This window comes from Phyllostomus discolor, chromosome 9 (assembly GCF_004126475.2).
Source record: "Phyllostomus discolor isolate MPI-MPIP mPhyDis1 chromosome 9, mPhyDis1.pri.v3, whole genome shotgun sequence".
Taxonomy (NCBI): Eukaryota; Metazoa; Chordata; class Mammalia; order Chiroptera; family Phyllostomidae; genus Phyllostomus; species Phyllostomus discolor.
Window position 1 is genome coordinate 97539401 of NC_040911.2, and position 12645 is coordinate 97552045.

At 55.1% G+C, this 12645-nt stretch overlaps 1 protein-coding gene across 1 annotated transcript; it reads right to left on the reverse strand.

The window, feature by feature from the left end:
* Positions 1 to 828: 828 nt before the first annotated feature.
* SPATA2 (spermatogenesis associated 2) lies at positions 829 to 11743 on the reverse strand. Its single transcript, XM_028524715.2, has 3 exons — positions 11047 to 11743; positions 5216 to 5657; positions 829 to 4176 (listed from the first exon to the last, which is right to left on the reverse strand). Exons 2-3 carry the CDS (start codon positions 5549 to 5551, stop codon positions 2956 to 2958), a joined length of 1557 nt encoding a protein of 518 aa, XP_028380516.1. The 5' UTR covers positions 5552 to 5657; positions 11047 to 11743; the 3' UTR covers positions 829 to 2955.
* Between the last annotated feature and the right edge of the window lie 902 nt (positions 11744 to 12645).

The following is a 12645-nucleotide window of genomic DNA, read 5'->3' on the forward strand; positions in this document are numbered from 1 at the left end:
TTAGAAACACTTTAGATCGGTTTTTAAAGGAACCTCCTGTCACTGCTGTAGATGGAAAGCCAGTACAGCCCACACCAAAAAGAAGGTAACTGAAAATCGAGCTCAGATTCTGCCAAAGGCTCTGAGCCTGACGCCTGCTTCCTTCGTTAAAAACAAGCTAGCGTTCAACTGACTTCCTCCTCGAGGCATTTACATGGATCGAAAGCATTAAAAGTGGAATTAATTTTTTTCACATCATCCTTCCAAGCTATTTAATGGCTGTCGGTCAGCAGCGGCAGTGGGTTCCCCCGGGCACCACGGCTGAATTCGGCACACCCACTTCCCGTCCGTCTGTACGACGGGGATCACAACAGAACTCACCTTACAGGAGTGCTCAGGCTATTACACAAGATTGAGCATTACAAAGCGCCCAGTTCACACCCTGGCCAGGTAGCTCAGCTGGTTACAGCGTTGTCTCAACACTCCAAGGTTGCAGGTTCAATCCTCGGTCAGGGCACACCCAAGAACCAACCAATGAATGCATAAGTAAGTGGAAGAACAAATCAGTGTTTTTCTCTCTGCCTTCCTCTCTCTCTTAAATCAGTAAATATCCTTTTTTTTTAAAAAAAAAAAAAAAGAGAAAAGTATGAAAAAAATACAAGTAAATTAAAAAATAAAGTGCCTGGCTCACAGTAAGCACTCAAATGCCAGCTCTTATTATCTGTCAGTTTCACGGAAAAGAAAGTGTAATTAAGGAACTAAATTTGGATTGAGGGGAAAAAAAAATCCCAGAACCCAAGCAACTCAAACTTCAAAGCAACAGGGAAGGGGGACATAAAACCCCAAACACTTTATTAAATAATGGAAGACACTTTATTATTTCTTTAAACCATCTCTCAACATTTCAGCTCTTGATAGAAATCAAATGCAAAACATCTGCACGTTTAAATTAGCATCTAGTTCACTCTCCCGCTCACAGCAAGCTCGTACAGTAAGACGCACGGAGAGCAGGGTCAGGGCGCTTCCTGCCCCAGCCCGCGACCCCAGCATTTCCGGGCCGACACGTATATACACTGGCCTGTCCCCGGGGACATTTCCGCTCCTGCTCTCGTCCACTGGGTAGGTTACGTGGCATCACGGCTGGTTAAAAGAGTAACTGTAGTGCTAGCGTGGTCTGGAAACGGAGAACTAGAAAACTAGATTTCTCGGGAGTGGGCCAGGCATTGACACTTCGGAAATGTGGGAAGGGATAGAGGAGAAAAATGCGCCAGAATGGGGTGATCTTGGTAGTAAAGTTGGTTGAAATTCGGCTTTATATACACATTAAATATCTACCTGTGATCTACCAGATATATATAAAAAAGCCATAGATCTGAAAAACCTTAAAATCGCTCCACTGAGTTAGAACACCAGCAAATTCACAGTGGCCTCAGGATTCAGCCAGATTTCAATTTGTTCAAGAGCTGAACACCTCCTTCCACCGGAAAACCCACCGCAGGTCAATTCCCACACCGCTCTGTACATCGCAAACACTTATGGCTAGAATATATTATTATTTCACAAGGAAGCAGTTTTATTTCAAACTCTCACCCCACTCCTGCTCTGGCCCGCACCGGGAAAACCCAGGGGTCAGTCATTCACACGAGGAGTTTGGGGGCCTCCGGGTCTGGAAGCGCTTCGGCTCAGCTGAGAATCGCGGGAGACATGTCTGACGGGCGCACGCCGCCTCCCGCCCACTTTTAGTGCAAAAAGATCACGCGTGTTGCAGAGTCCTAGAAACAGCTGAAGAGAAGGTGACTGAGATGGAGGGGTGACGGGAATCCCGCAGGAGTTTCCTTCTGAAGAGACGCGAGCAGTTTGGAGTGCAAGCTCACACTCGGCGAGCGGCCAAGGCCAGGCTGCGGATCCGCACGCAGGGGAGGTTCCCGACCCGTCGGCAGGCCGTCCCAGTCCGCAGGCGCGCAGGCCTCCCGGCCCGCACTAACCCCCGTAGTGCACACTGGAGGTAGGTGTGTAGAGATTTACCGTAGGGAAGACAGCGGCTCTCCACCAACTCGGGACGCTGTCTGCTCCTCCTCTGCCCACACGCTCCGCTCTGCCTCGGGGCTGGGGCGGTGGAGGGAGGGCACGGCATGGAAGGGCATGAGGGCCTCCCTTGGAAGACTAAAGGACCCAGGGTATTTTTATAAATAGCTACATAATTAATGTTTTAACCACTTTGAAACACACAGCAAGTTGAATATTTATTTAAAAATAAATTTCAAAAATATCTATTTACAGTACAGTAAGAGGGGCATGTGCAAACGACAGAAACGGGGGAGCCAGCCCTGCTGCGGCAGATCCGCGCTCCGACGCGCGGGAGCCACGTTCGCACACGGCATGGGCTCCACTGAGCTGCGATGGCAACGGGGTGACACTCAGCTAACACTGGACTCGGTTCCCCTGTGAAACCTGGGGCGGGGCGGGGCGGGGAGTCGAGGCAGAGCGCGCAGGGGGGTCCTTGCGTGTGCGAGGAGGACGGCAGAAGGGATGAGCCACTGGAAGAGGCCCGGTGTGGCAGGAGGGCTCATTTCACAAGCCAACAGGCCTCTAGCTCGCCGTCCCAGGTGGGCATTTGGAGGGGACCTGGGGGGCCCTTCCCAGTACGAGTTGGCTTTGCAGTGGGAGGGGTAGATGTGGCAAGAGTCCCAGAGATAGAGATCCTCTTTTCAAAAACAGAAAGGGAGTGGAGAGATTAGCAAAGATGAATCTGAACGGAACTGCCACCCTCTCCCTTGTCAGGCGACAAAGCAGCCATCGGGTGAAATGTGTTAGTCACTCAGTGAACTCCCACACGGGGCAGCCAACCCAAGTCCCCGCACCTACATGGTCAAGTGCAGGTCTCCGCTGCCCGGATCAGCGCGTGAACACTCCTTCCCCAGGAGAGCAGAAAGATCAGTGGTGTAGCCCTTGGAGCAGGGAGGTGCGGGGTCCGGTCTATCTATACACGAGATGGGAGAACTGGGTGGACTTGTAGTTCAGCTGGTTGTTGGGTATGAACTTGTGCAGCTCACTCTTTTTGCAGCAGGGGTCATAATGGTAGGCGATGAGGCAGGCGTCACAGGAAACTTTTGAACACTGGGTGCAGGTGTTGGTGGCACCGGGGCGGTTACAGAAGCCACAGCGGGAGGTGGCTGTGGCGGGGGGCTTGGACTTCGAGTGGAAGTGCGCCAGCCGGTCCAGGCCCTGAGTCTGGCCCGCATACTTCTCCCTCAGAGACGGCCCGTGGGCCAGGCTGTCGTGCGTGGAGGACTTGCTGGGGAAGGCGCTGGGCTTGGAGGCCGGGGGACAGGGGAGCAGGCCGTCGCAGCGCTGACAGAGGGAGGAGCTGCAGGACAGGCCGCAGTTTTGGCACTTGGACAGGGCGGACTCTTTGGCGGGGGCCGAGCGCTTGTAGAGGGGGTGGGCATCGTTTCTGAGCAGCCACACGTCCTGCCGTAGGGCGTCCTGCCTCCGGTACGTGGCCCTGGGCTCCGAGTCCGTGTACAGGTCCACGTCATCCTGGGCCGAGAAGTACGCGCCGCGCAGCAGGCCCAGGCCGTTGCTGGGGGAGATGGATGGGAGGTCATCGGGGCTGCCGTGAGGGGAGCTGGACATGGCCAGGAGCGACGGGGACGGGCGCATGATCTCGTCCTTGAGGTCACCCACATCTGCCGCCACGGGCTCTTTCCGCAGGCTCAATGAGGTCTTCAGGGGCGGCTTCCGGCTCTCCCAGTGGCTGTCGTAGGCGTCCACCGACCTCGAGATTTTGGTCACACGGGGCTTGTAGTAATCCTTGGCTGCCCGCTCGCTGGCAGACTTCTGGAGGGCCACACGGGCCACGGAGGCCGGCAGGTGATCCCGGCCCTCGGCCCGCCGCCGCAGGGCGTCCGAGCAGCCCCGCACGTCCTCTGCGCTGCTCTTGCGCTCGCTCACCACGTCCAGCTCGGAATAGCCCTTGTCCTTGACCTGGGAGTGGATTTCCAGCATCTGCTCACACTCCACCTTGGCCAGAAAGAGTTCAAAGGAGACCATCTTCACCTGCAGGGTCTCCACCAACTCCGTGAGCTTGTATGCCGTCCCCAAGTCAGGCACGTAGCCCATGTAGTTCAGGATGGTCCGGATGTCCTCTTCCAGCAACGTGGACTTGACGTAGTACACGAAGGGGCCCGTGTAGGTCTGGAAGGAAGGGGGCAGACAAAGAGGCGGGGCTTTCTCTCTGAGACAGCCAGGGAGACAGACGGCCTCACAGGCAGTGTGCCCGAGTCTGGACTGGAGCGCCGGGAGCCGCAGAGCGGGAAGGGAATGACCCCAGTGTCCTCTCACTACGGGAGGCAGAGGCTGACGCTCACCCACAGCTCAGCGCACTGGTGTGTGGGAATGACACAAGTGGAGGGAATGAAGCCACGAGCTCCCTACGCCGGGCACCACAGCTCTGCTCCCCGCGAGGAGGAGCAGGGCGCACCCGGTGAGGAAAGCGGGCTGGGGCGGCGGCAGGGCCCACTGAGCAACATTTCTCTCTGGCATTTCTGCAAAGGCCTGAAGAATACAGGTGGGGCAAAAGCAGCTTTACAGCTGTAGATATGTGACACACAGTGTTCATGCTTACATTGTTTTTTATTAACTATTGTACTGTTTTCCAGACAAACCGCTGTAAACCTACTTTTACCCCACCCTGTCTGTCAGACTTAAGGCCCTGTCTTGGCGGAAACCCCTGGGCCATCACTGCCTTCGGAGTGACTCGGAACCCTCTCATCCCCAGACTCACCTCCTCGCTCCTCTCCGTCACTGCTGCACCCCTGCGGCAGCCTCCTCACTGGCCTCCCTGCCTGCTCTCGCCCCCCTACAGCCTACCACCCTACACCAGCCTAGAGGATTGTCTGAAAACGTACACGGACCCCGGCATGGCCTTGCCTCCCAGCCCACTTACGACAAACCCGTGCTCTCTGCCCTGGGCTCCCAGGCCCTGAAGAGCCCAGGTGCCACTGCCCTTCCAAACCCCGGCTGCAGATGTGGGCTGCCAGGGGCGGGGACCCGTTAAGAGATGACACTGGGCAGATAGGCAGGGTGAGGAGCCATGGGGGTAATTCTGGTGGTTATCTCGAGGGCAGGGGGAACCTGGGAGGGTCTGCAGGCAGGGCAGGCCTCTCAAGGCAGCCTGGCAGGGGCAAGCAAGCGGAAGGCAGACCAGTGTGGAGGGCCCTTCCCTGGACCTTACCTTGATGCTCCTGAACTCCTTCTTCCATGGGTAGAGAAAGAGGTTGATGCCCACCGTTTCCAGCACACTGAAGGCGCAGTGCAGAGCCCGCAGGCTAGACGAGCTCAGCGCACGCAGGGAGCTCTCCACCACCTCATAGAACTGGATCAGCCGGAATCGATACAGGGGGTCCACCTTGTGCAGGCTGAGCAAGGTGGACGCGGCCACCCGCAGGTACTCATCACTGCCAGGCCGCTGCTTGCTGGGGGTGGTGTCCACTTTGCCTTCATGGAACTGCACATACTTCCGAAATAAGTCATCCTTGTATTTTGTATCCATTGAACTGGGCTTCCCCATCCGGTCCAGGGACGAGGGGCTACCTTATCTCCTCCACGGCCTCTGGGTGCGACGCCGGGCCATGGCCAGAAGCGCGAACATGCTGCCCGCCTGGACTGGCGCACTGCTGCGGGAGGGGAGGAACGAGAGGCACGTCAGTCCTCCGTGGCAAAGGCCGCTGCGCAAACCCTAACGCACAGTGGGCACCGCCACCCCGGGCTTCACCCTGCTCTTCATTCGCACCCTTACTGAACGTGGATCACACACTTCACAGCTGAGCTCACAAGTGGAAGACATGATGAGGAACGCCCTACCTGGTTATGTGGCGAGAAGGAGAAGTGCTAAAAGCCCTCCCGAGGCAGCGGCAGACCTGAAGGATGAGTGTGCAGAGGTGTGGGCGGGGAGGAAGGCCCTGAGCTACCACCACCAGTCTTACTACGGCTTGCTAACGCGCTCAGTCTGCTCCAACGACCCTGGCGGGCCGGCCGAAGTCCATGCCTTTAGCCACCACACCCTGCTTTCCTGGGGCCGGAAGGAAGGAGCTTGGCCATGAAAAGCAAGAAGCCTACAGAGAGAGGAGGGGAGGGGAGGCTGCAGGCATACGCGGCGGCTCATTCCCCAAGGCCTCACAGAGCACCTAGGAACTTTACATTTATTCCAGGAGCCACAAGAAGCGCCTGCCTGAAGAGTTCAAAGCGAGGGGAAGAGGGACAGGATCCTATTTGCAATTTTAAAAAGAGAGCATGCCGGCTGCCGGCCCCTGGCCAGTGCTTTCATCTGCCTCTGATGGCCTGCGTCCCCCTTTGCCTTAACAGCAGCTTCCAGTTCCACGGGGAGAGGATGGAACACTCTGAGCTGGGACACAGCATTTACACACCCTTGCGGTCTGCCTGGCCACCCGTTAGTAGAACATTTACAGATCCGGCAATAATTTTTTTAAATTTACTGATTTTAGAAAGAGAGAGGAAGGGAGAGGAAGTGAAGGAGGGGGAGAGGGAAGGGAAGGTAACAGAAACATCGATTTGTTGTGCTACTTATTTATGCATTAATTGGTTGCCTCTCGTATGTGCCCTGACTGGGCATTGAACCTGCAGCCTTGGTGTATCAGGACGATGTTCTAACTACCTGAGCTACCCGACCAGGGCCAGTAATACTGTATTCACTGAGGGATATTGCCGGGGCCAGGGGCAGGCAACATGGCACGGCGGTGACCAACAGGTTCCGCAGCCAGGCCTCCTGGGCGTGAATCCTGGGTCTGCTTCTCTAGGTTACTTCGGCAAATTTCTCAGCCTCTCTGGGCTCCAGTTTTCTCATCTGAAAAAGGGGGTTGGTAATAGTACCCAGAGTCCAGAACTGGGGGGAGGACTGTATGCAATTGTATACAAAGCTCTTCACGGAGTGCCAGCTTAAAAGAAGTCCTTGACAGACCCGGGTGTCTGAGGGTGCCCTACCCCCAAGATGCCAGGCTCTCTCCAGAAGGTAACATCAGGGTGGGACAAATCTCTCGGTGGGTGATGGACGTGCGTTTTCACACCCACCTGCCCTGCCTTTCCTGACCGCAGCTCTATGGGTGCGGGGATCATGACCCTATTAGTCAGTAGGTAACCTAAGCACAGGTAACCTAAGCAGGGTATGTGCTTTAGAAATACCTGCTGTCTGAGTGAGAGGCTCCTGCCGGCAGTGGGAAATCGGAAGGGACCGAGAAGGAAGCCGCGGTGAGATGGGACGGGCCTGTGGAGTGAGTGGCAGGTCTGTGCTCAGCTCAGGAGTCCTAGGGACCCCAGCATGGCGACGCTCGTGAGGACAGTAAAACTGTCCACGTCTTCATGAGCCATTTGTCTGACTTCTCCAGGTTTGGGGAGGGAGGGGTGAGACATGCAGGAGAACCAAGGACTCAGAGATGCCACCTTCTCCACCCACTGCCCTGCCAAGAAAGCCCAATGTTTAGGAACAAACAGAATAAATACGTCCAAGGAGCTGGAGAGGTAAACGTAAATCCACTCAGAATAAATGATCTCTCCAGACCAAGGTCAAAGGCTCTACATGGCCACACCCCTGCCCGCCTCTCACACTAGTCTTGCCCTTCCGTCTAGGTGCCACCCACAAGAACTGTTTGTCGTTCCTCAAACACAGCAAGCTCCTTTCTATCTCAGGACCTCTGCACATGTTCCTTTTGCATGTTCTTCCTCTGAGGCTCCCCATCGCTGGCTCACCCTCCCTCAGGCCTTAGCTCGAACGCCATCCCTCAGCAGGCCTCCCACCTGCCCGGTCCCTCCTTATCCAGTTAGCCTAGATAATCACCATCTGAGATTACCAACTTTGTGTATTCATTCACTATGAATAGTGAATGAATACACAAATGTCTCCCCCATTACCCAGTAAGCCCCACAAAGGCAAGGACCACATCTGTCTTGTTCATCATGATGCTGAACAGAGCCTGGCACTTAGCAGGTGTGTGGTAAAACAGGTGACATGAATGATGTAAGCAATCAGGATGCCTTAGTTTCTGTAGCTCCCCCACGGATCCTGGGAGATCAGCCGGACAGACAAGAACAGAAGCTCCATGGCATGGCATAGCTCGGGGTTAGTAAAACGTGGACCCAAGATTCCAAGCCTGGCTTCTGATTTGGAGGCTGTGCTCCTCCCACCACCCCGCGGTTCCTGAGTTCCACAAGGATGTACGCAGCACCTACCCCAAGCCAGGCTGTGGGCTGGACGCAGTGGGGGCGGATACGGGGTGCCAGGAGCAGCAGGGGACAGCAGTCAAGACGACACAGCTCTGCCCCCAAGTCTGGTTGAAAGAATTTACTGTCTAGTATCAAACTATGTCTGTTCTCTGAAATAAAACTGCACTGCAACCCGAGAGAAGACATTACTTGCCCTTGCTAATAAAGACCCGTATGCATTTACCACTTTGTATTTGTCTAACAGAAGCTTCCATCCTGCCTGTGGCCCCAAGGACTGTTTCCTGGTACACCTGAGATCAATTTAAACGGGGGCCATCAGGCCTTCTAAACACTGCCGTGAGTTCTCTCCAAGGAGGTCAGCCTTGAGCCCACGGAAGCTGATTTTTTTACAGCATCATCCACCCTTCAGCTCAGAGTCTGCTGCTCCGTAATCACACCTCAGTCCACACCCTTGTTTGTTGCTGGCAAACAATCAACAAGGAAAAGGGATCCAAATAGCCTAGTTGCTGTTCAAAATCCTAACTCTCGAGTCAAGAATGGGAAACCCACCTAAGAAGAATTGTGAACCAACCTAGGTAGGGGAGGAAAAGGCTGAGAGAAAATAAATGCTAAGGGAGAGAAGGAAACTAACAATTATCAACAACCTATGTGCTGAGCCATGGGCTTTCTGCTTCGACTGCATCATCCCGTTTAATCCACGCCATGATGCCACGAGAAAACCAGGGCTCTGCCCAGCAGAGTTTCAAAGGGTCAGAGCTGCAATCTGAACCTCAGCTGGCCGACCCCGAAGCCTGTGCTTTGTCCCGTTTATCACATCCATTTGTTGTTAAAATTAGCAGCCTTCACGACAGGACTGGTACAGAAGGGCCCTCAGCTGCGGCTCAACGAAATTCAAGGAGATCCACAGGACAGGCCCAAGGTTAAAGAAGAGGAAACCGAGGCTCGCAGAGGCCAAGTCACTGGTCCCAAGTCACAAGGCTAGGAAGAAGTGGATCTGAGATCTGAAACTCCGTCAGATGCCACAACCCGGACTCACGCTCTGCGCTGCACTGCTTGAGAGCAAAGCTGTCCCCCTCCGTCTGCTGGACAGCTCTGCTGAAAAGGGCCCAGCTAAGCTAGAACACCCTGTGGCAGGGAGAGCAGAGAGGAGTCTCAAAAATTCCTGTAGTGCAAAACTCCCATCTTCCCACACACCCTGGGGCTGGCAGTGCCACAAAGCTCTGTGATGTAAGCTCAAGGGCCAAGGCCAGAGACTGGCCAGCGGTGAAGCAGCTGACATCATCCGTCCTGAATACATTTTCGGAGAATACAGGCTGCATTAGAGCTGGTCATAGTTGGTGTCTTTTCTGAGCACAGAACCAGCAATTTATTCCCAGCACTCTGCAAGAACCAAAAACACACTCGCTGCAAAAACAGCGTGGTTACAGGAGCCCAGACAGCGTGGTGACAGAAGCTGTTAATTTCTCCAGGCAACCCAAAGGCTGGAAAGCCAAGATGTGCCAGTCTGGCGGAGAAGAGGAAAAGGCACTTGAACACCCCTAACAAAGTCAGGCAGGTGCCCCTAGCCAAAAGGCCTGGTCAGCACTTCCTGCACCCACGATCTAAGCCCCTCTGGAAAAGCACATCAATGAAGAGGCAGTCAGAGAGGCTGGACTTTTAATTATTATTTGTAAACATCTCAAAGGAAAACTACCTGCTTAAAACCCCACCGAAAGGAACAGAAATGGTTCTGGGTAGCAAAGCACTAGCTCGGCTTTACCTCTGCTGGCCCATTCGAGCAGAAACATTCCTCAAGCTGCATGTGAAGGCGCGCCCCCTCCCTGCCGGGGCAGGAGCTATTTTGGTCCCAGCACTGCCCCAGTCCACAGGTTTACAGATCCCTGGTCTAGCTTCGGCGGGCTCAGACTTCCCTCGGCCTCCTATAGCAGCGAGGGGAGAGCAGTTCAAGCCCCTCCACCTCCGCACCTCACTCCTTTGCATTCATTCATTCCCGAGGCTCCGGAGATACACCCAAGTCACCTGCTCCTGGCTGTGAAACACCAGAGGGTCCCCAGACCCCAACCAGATTCCAGAGAAAATCGGAAAGGCCTTCCAACCCTCTGAAAATAACCTCGGCGGTGCTGAAACTGGGCTTCCCTAGTGGCAGAGGCCTCTCCGAGGGGCTGGGAAGGAAGCTTCTATCCCCTCGCTGCAGGGGACAGAAGCTGGCGGCTGCTATTCCCGGCCTGGTAATTCCTAGGACCTTGGAGGACCACGTCAGTTGTAAAACCAACCAACCAACCAAAAAAAACCACCTTAGTCCCAAACTCGGGCCCTCCCCACGGGCCCGTGAATGAATTAACTGCAGCTATCATTTACTGAATGCCTGCTGTATGCGAGAAATCTCATTTCATCCCCACTCCGGTCCTAGCAGGCAGGTTCACTCCCATTTAACTAATGAATTAGGCAACTGAGGCTCAGAAGATTAAGTGACTTGTCCAAGGTCACACAGGGAGGTCAGCCACCGAAAACCGGGCTGAGGACCACTGCGCCGTAACCGCCTCACAATGGAATTGGAGTAGCCTCCTCTTGGGTTACTCGCCGAGGAGGGGGTGTTCCTCTTGAGCCACCCATGGTCGGTCCTAGGTGTCTGTGAGGCAGCCCTTGGGGGAGGAGGGATCCTGAGGAGAAACTGCGCCCCCCAAGGGAGCCGAAAAGGAGGGCCCGCCCATCGCTCCCGCCGTCCGCGAAGGGACCCGCTCCCTGGCCACCGAGTCCGGCGGAGTCGGGCGCCCCCTCCGCCCGGGAAAGCCCCAAAGGCCGTTTCCGACGCGGCCGCCGGACACCTACCCCGGCACTGCCCCCGAGGACGCCTCGGCCGACGGAAGCGAGAAGAAGCCGAAGCCGCAGCCGCCGCCGGAGCCGGGCCCCGGTGGGCTCTCGCCGCTCCGGCCGGCTGCAGGGGTTTGAGACCAGTACCCCGGGGCCAGTGGCGACCCGGAAACAATCGGCCTGGAAGTGACGTCCCCAGGAGGCGGGTCCAAAGGGAGGCCGGGTCGCGGCTGCGCGCTGGGCTGGGGAAAGGCCGATACCCACGGGCAGCGGAGAAAGAAGCGGGAGACAGAAGAGCACGCACAGAAGCCGTGGGGTTTCACTTTGGAAACTAAAAAGCTACTGTCGGGCTGGGGCTAGGACCCGGAAGTAAACGGGCCAGGAAGTGACGCACATTGTCCGCCCCAGGATGGCAGCTAGTCAGTTGTCATGGGAACCGGTCGGGAGCCGGCGGCGGAGTCTACCGGCTGGTAGGCAGGCTGAGCGACCCCCGGGCTCCGCCTCCCGGACTTGCGCTCCCGACTGCCCCTGAGCAGGAGCTGACAGTTGGATCCCTCGCCTCCTTTTTACGGAAGCAAATACCGAGGCTTCAAGAGAGCAAGAGATGCCCAGGATCACGCGAGACTGAATGCAGCCCAGAGAGGACTGTTGGTACAGGCTGTCGTTGAGAGAGGGGTCCCAGCTTTGTCTTTGTCACTTACTAGCTGCGTGACCTTGGGCAGGTTACTTTACCTCTCTGAGCTTCAGTTTTTCCACCTGCAAAATGGAATAATAATAGTACCGTCTCCTGGGAGTCATGTGAGACGCGTTCATATATGGAAACCGGTTATTACAATAGTTGGCATAAAGATCTAGATACATTTTGCTTTTTAAATCTGGTTAAGTGAAAGGAAATGACCTCTCTCTGTCCCCAACCTCCTTGAAAAGAAGTCAGCGTTGGGGGAGACCAAGATATTGCCTCCTCGCTTTGTGACTTCTCACCAGGCACCTGTGGTACCCGTGTGGCCCACATTGGCCGCAATACTGCTGTCTTGCTACTTCACTTCATGGGTTTGTCTTTTCTCCTACCCACCACGAGGAGTCAGTTTTTATGATTCACTGCTCACTGAATCCCTACTGCTTGCAAAATGCCTAGTACGTCCTCAAGACTGTTGAACAGATCTGCAACTGAACCTTACGTTCTATCGCTCTCAACTTATCCCATTTATTAAAGACTAGAGCCCACTCCGTGCCAAGTTCTCTTCCTGGAACATGCTCTCAACTCCCTGCACGTACCATGATGCTCTTCTACCCCTCTGGCTTCTGTGCCTCTATATGCTGTTCCTTCCGTCTGAATGTCCTTCCCCTCACCTCATTCTTTCCTCGCTTTCTTGGCTTCCAGCCCAACTCTGCCCTCACATCCTTTCTGAAGCTTTCTCTGATTTCTCCAGGCAAAGACTAGCCTTCCTCTGGTTCCCCACAACACTGCCTTTCATGATCTGATCTCAACTCTGACCACAGTGGATTACATATATTGTTAAACATCACTCCCCCACAAGACCTGGGGCTCCTTGAACATCCATGTTTTCCCTGAGCTCTGAACAAGCCTGATTATGAGGTGCGCAACAGATGTTTCTT

Coding starts and splice junctions, on each gene's coding strand:
- SPATA2 (XM_028524715.2), bottom strand. CDS start 5,551: ATGGGGAAGCCCAGTTCAATGGATACAAAATACAAGGATGACTTATTT. Junction 4,177..5,215: donor AGGAGTTCAGGAGCATCAAG/GTAAGGTCCAGG, acceptor CCTTCCTTCCAG/ACCTACACGGGCCCCTTCGT.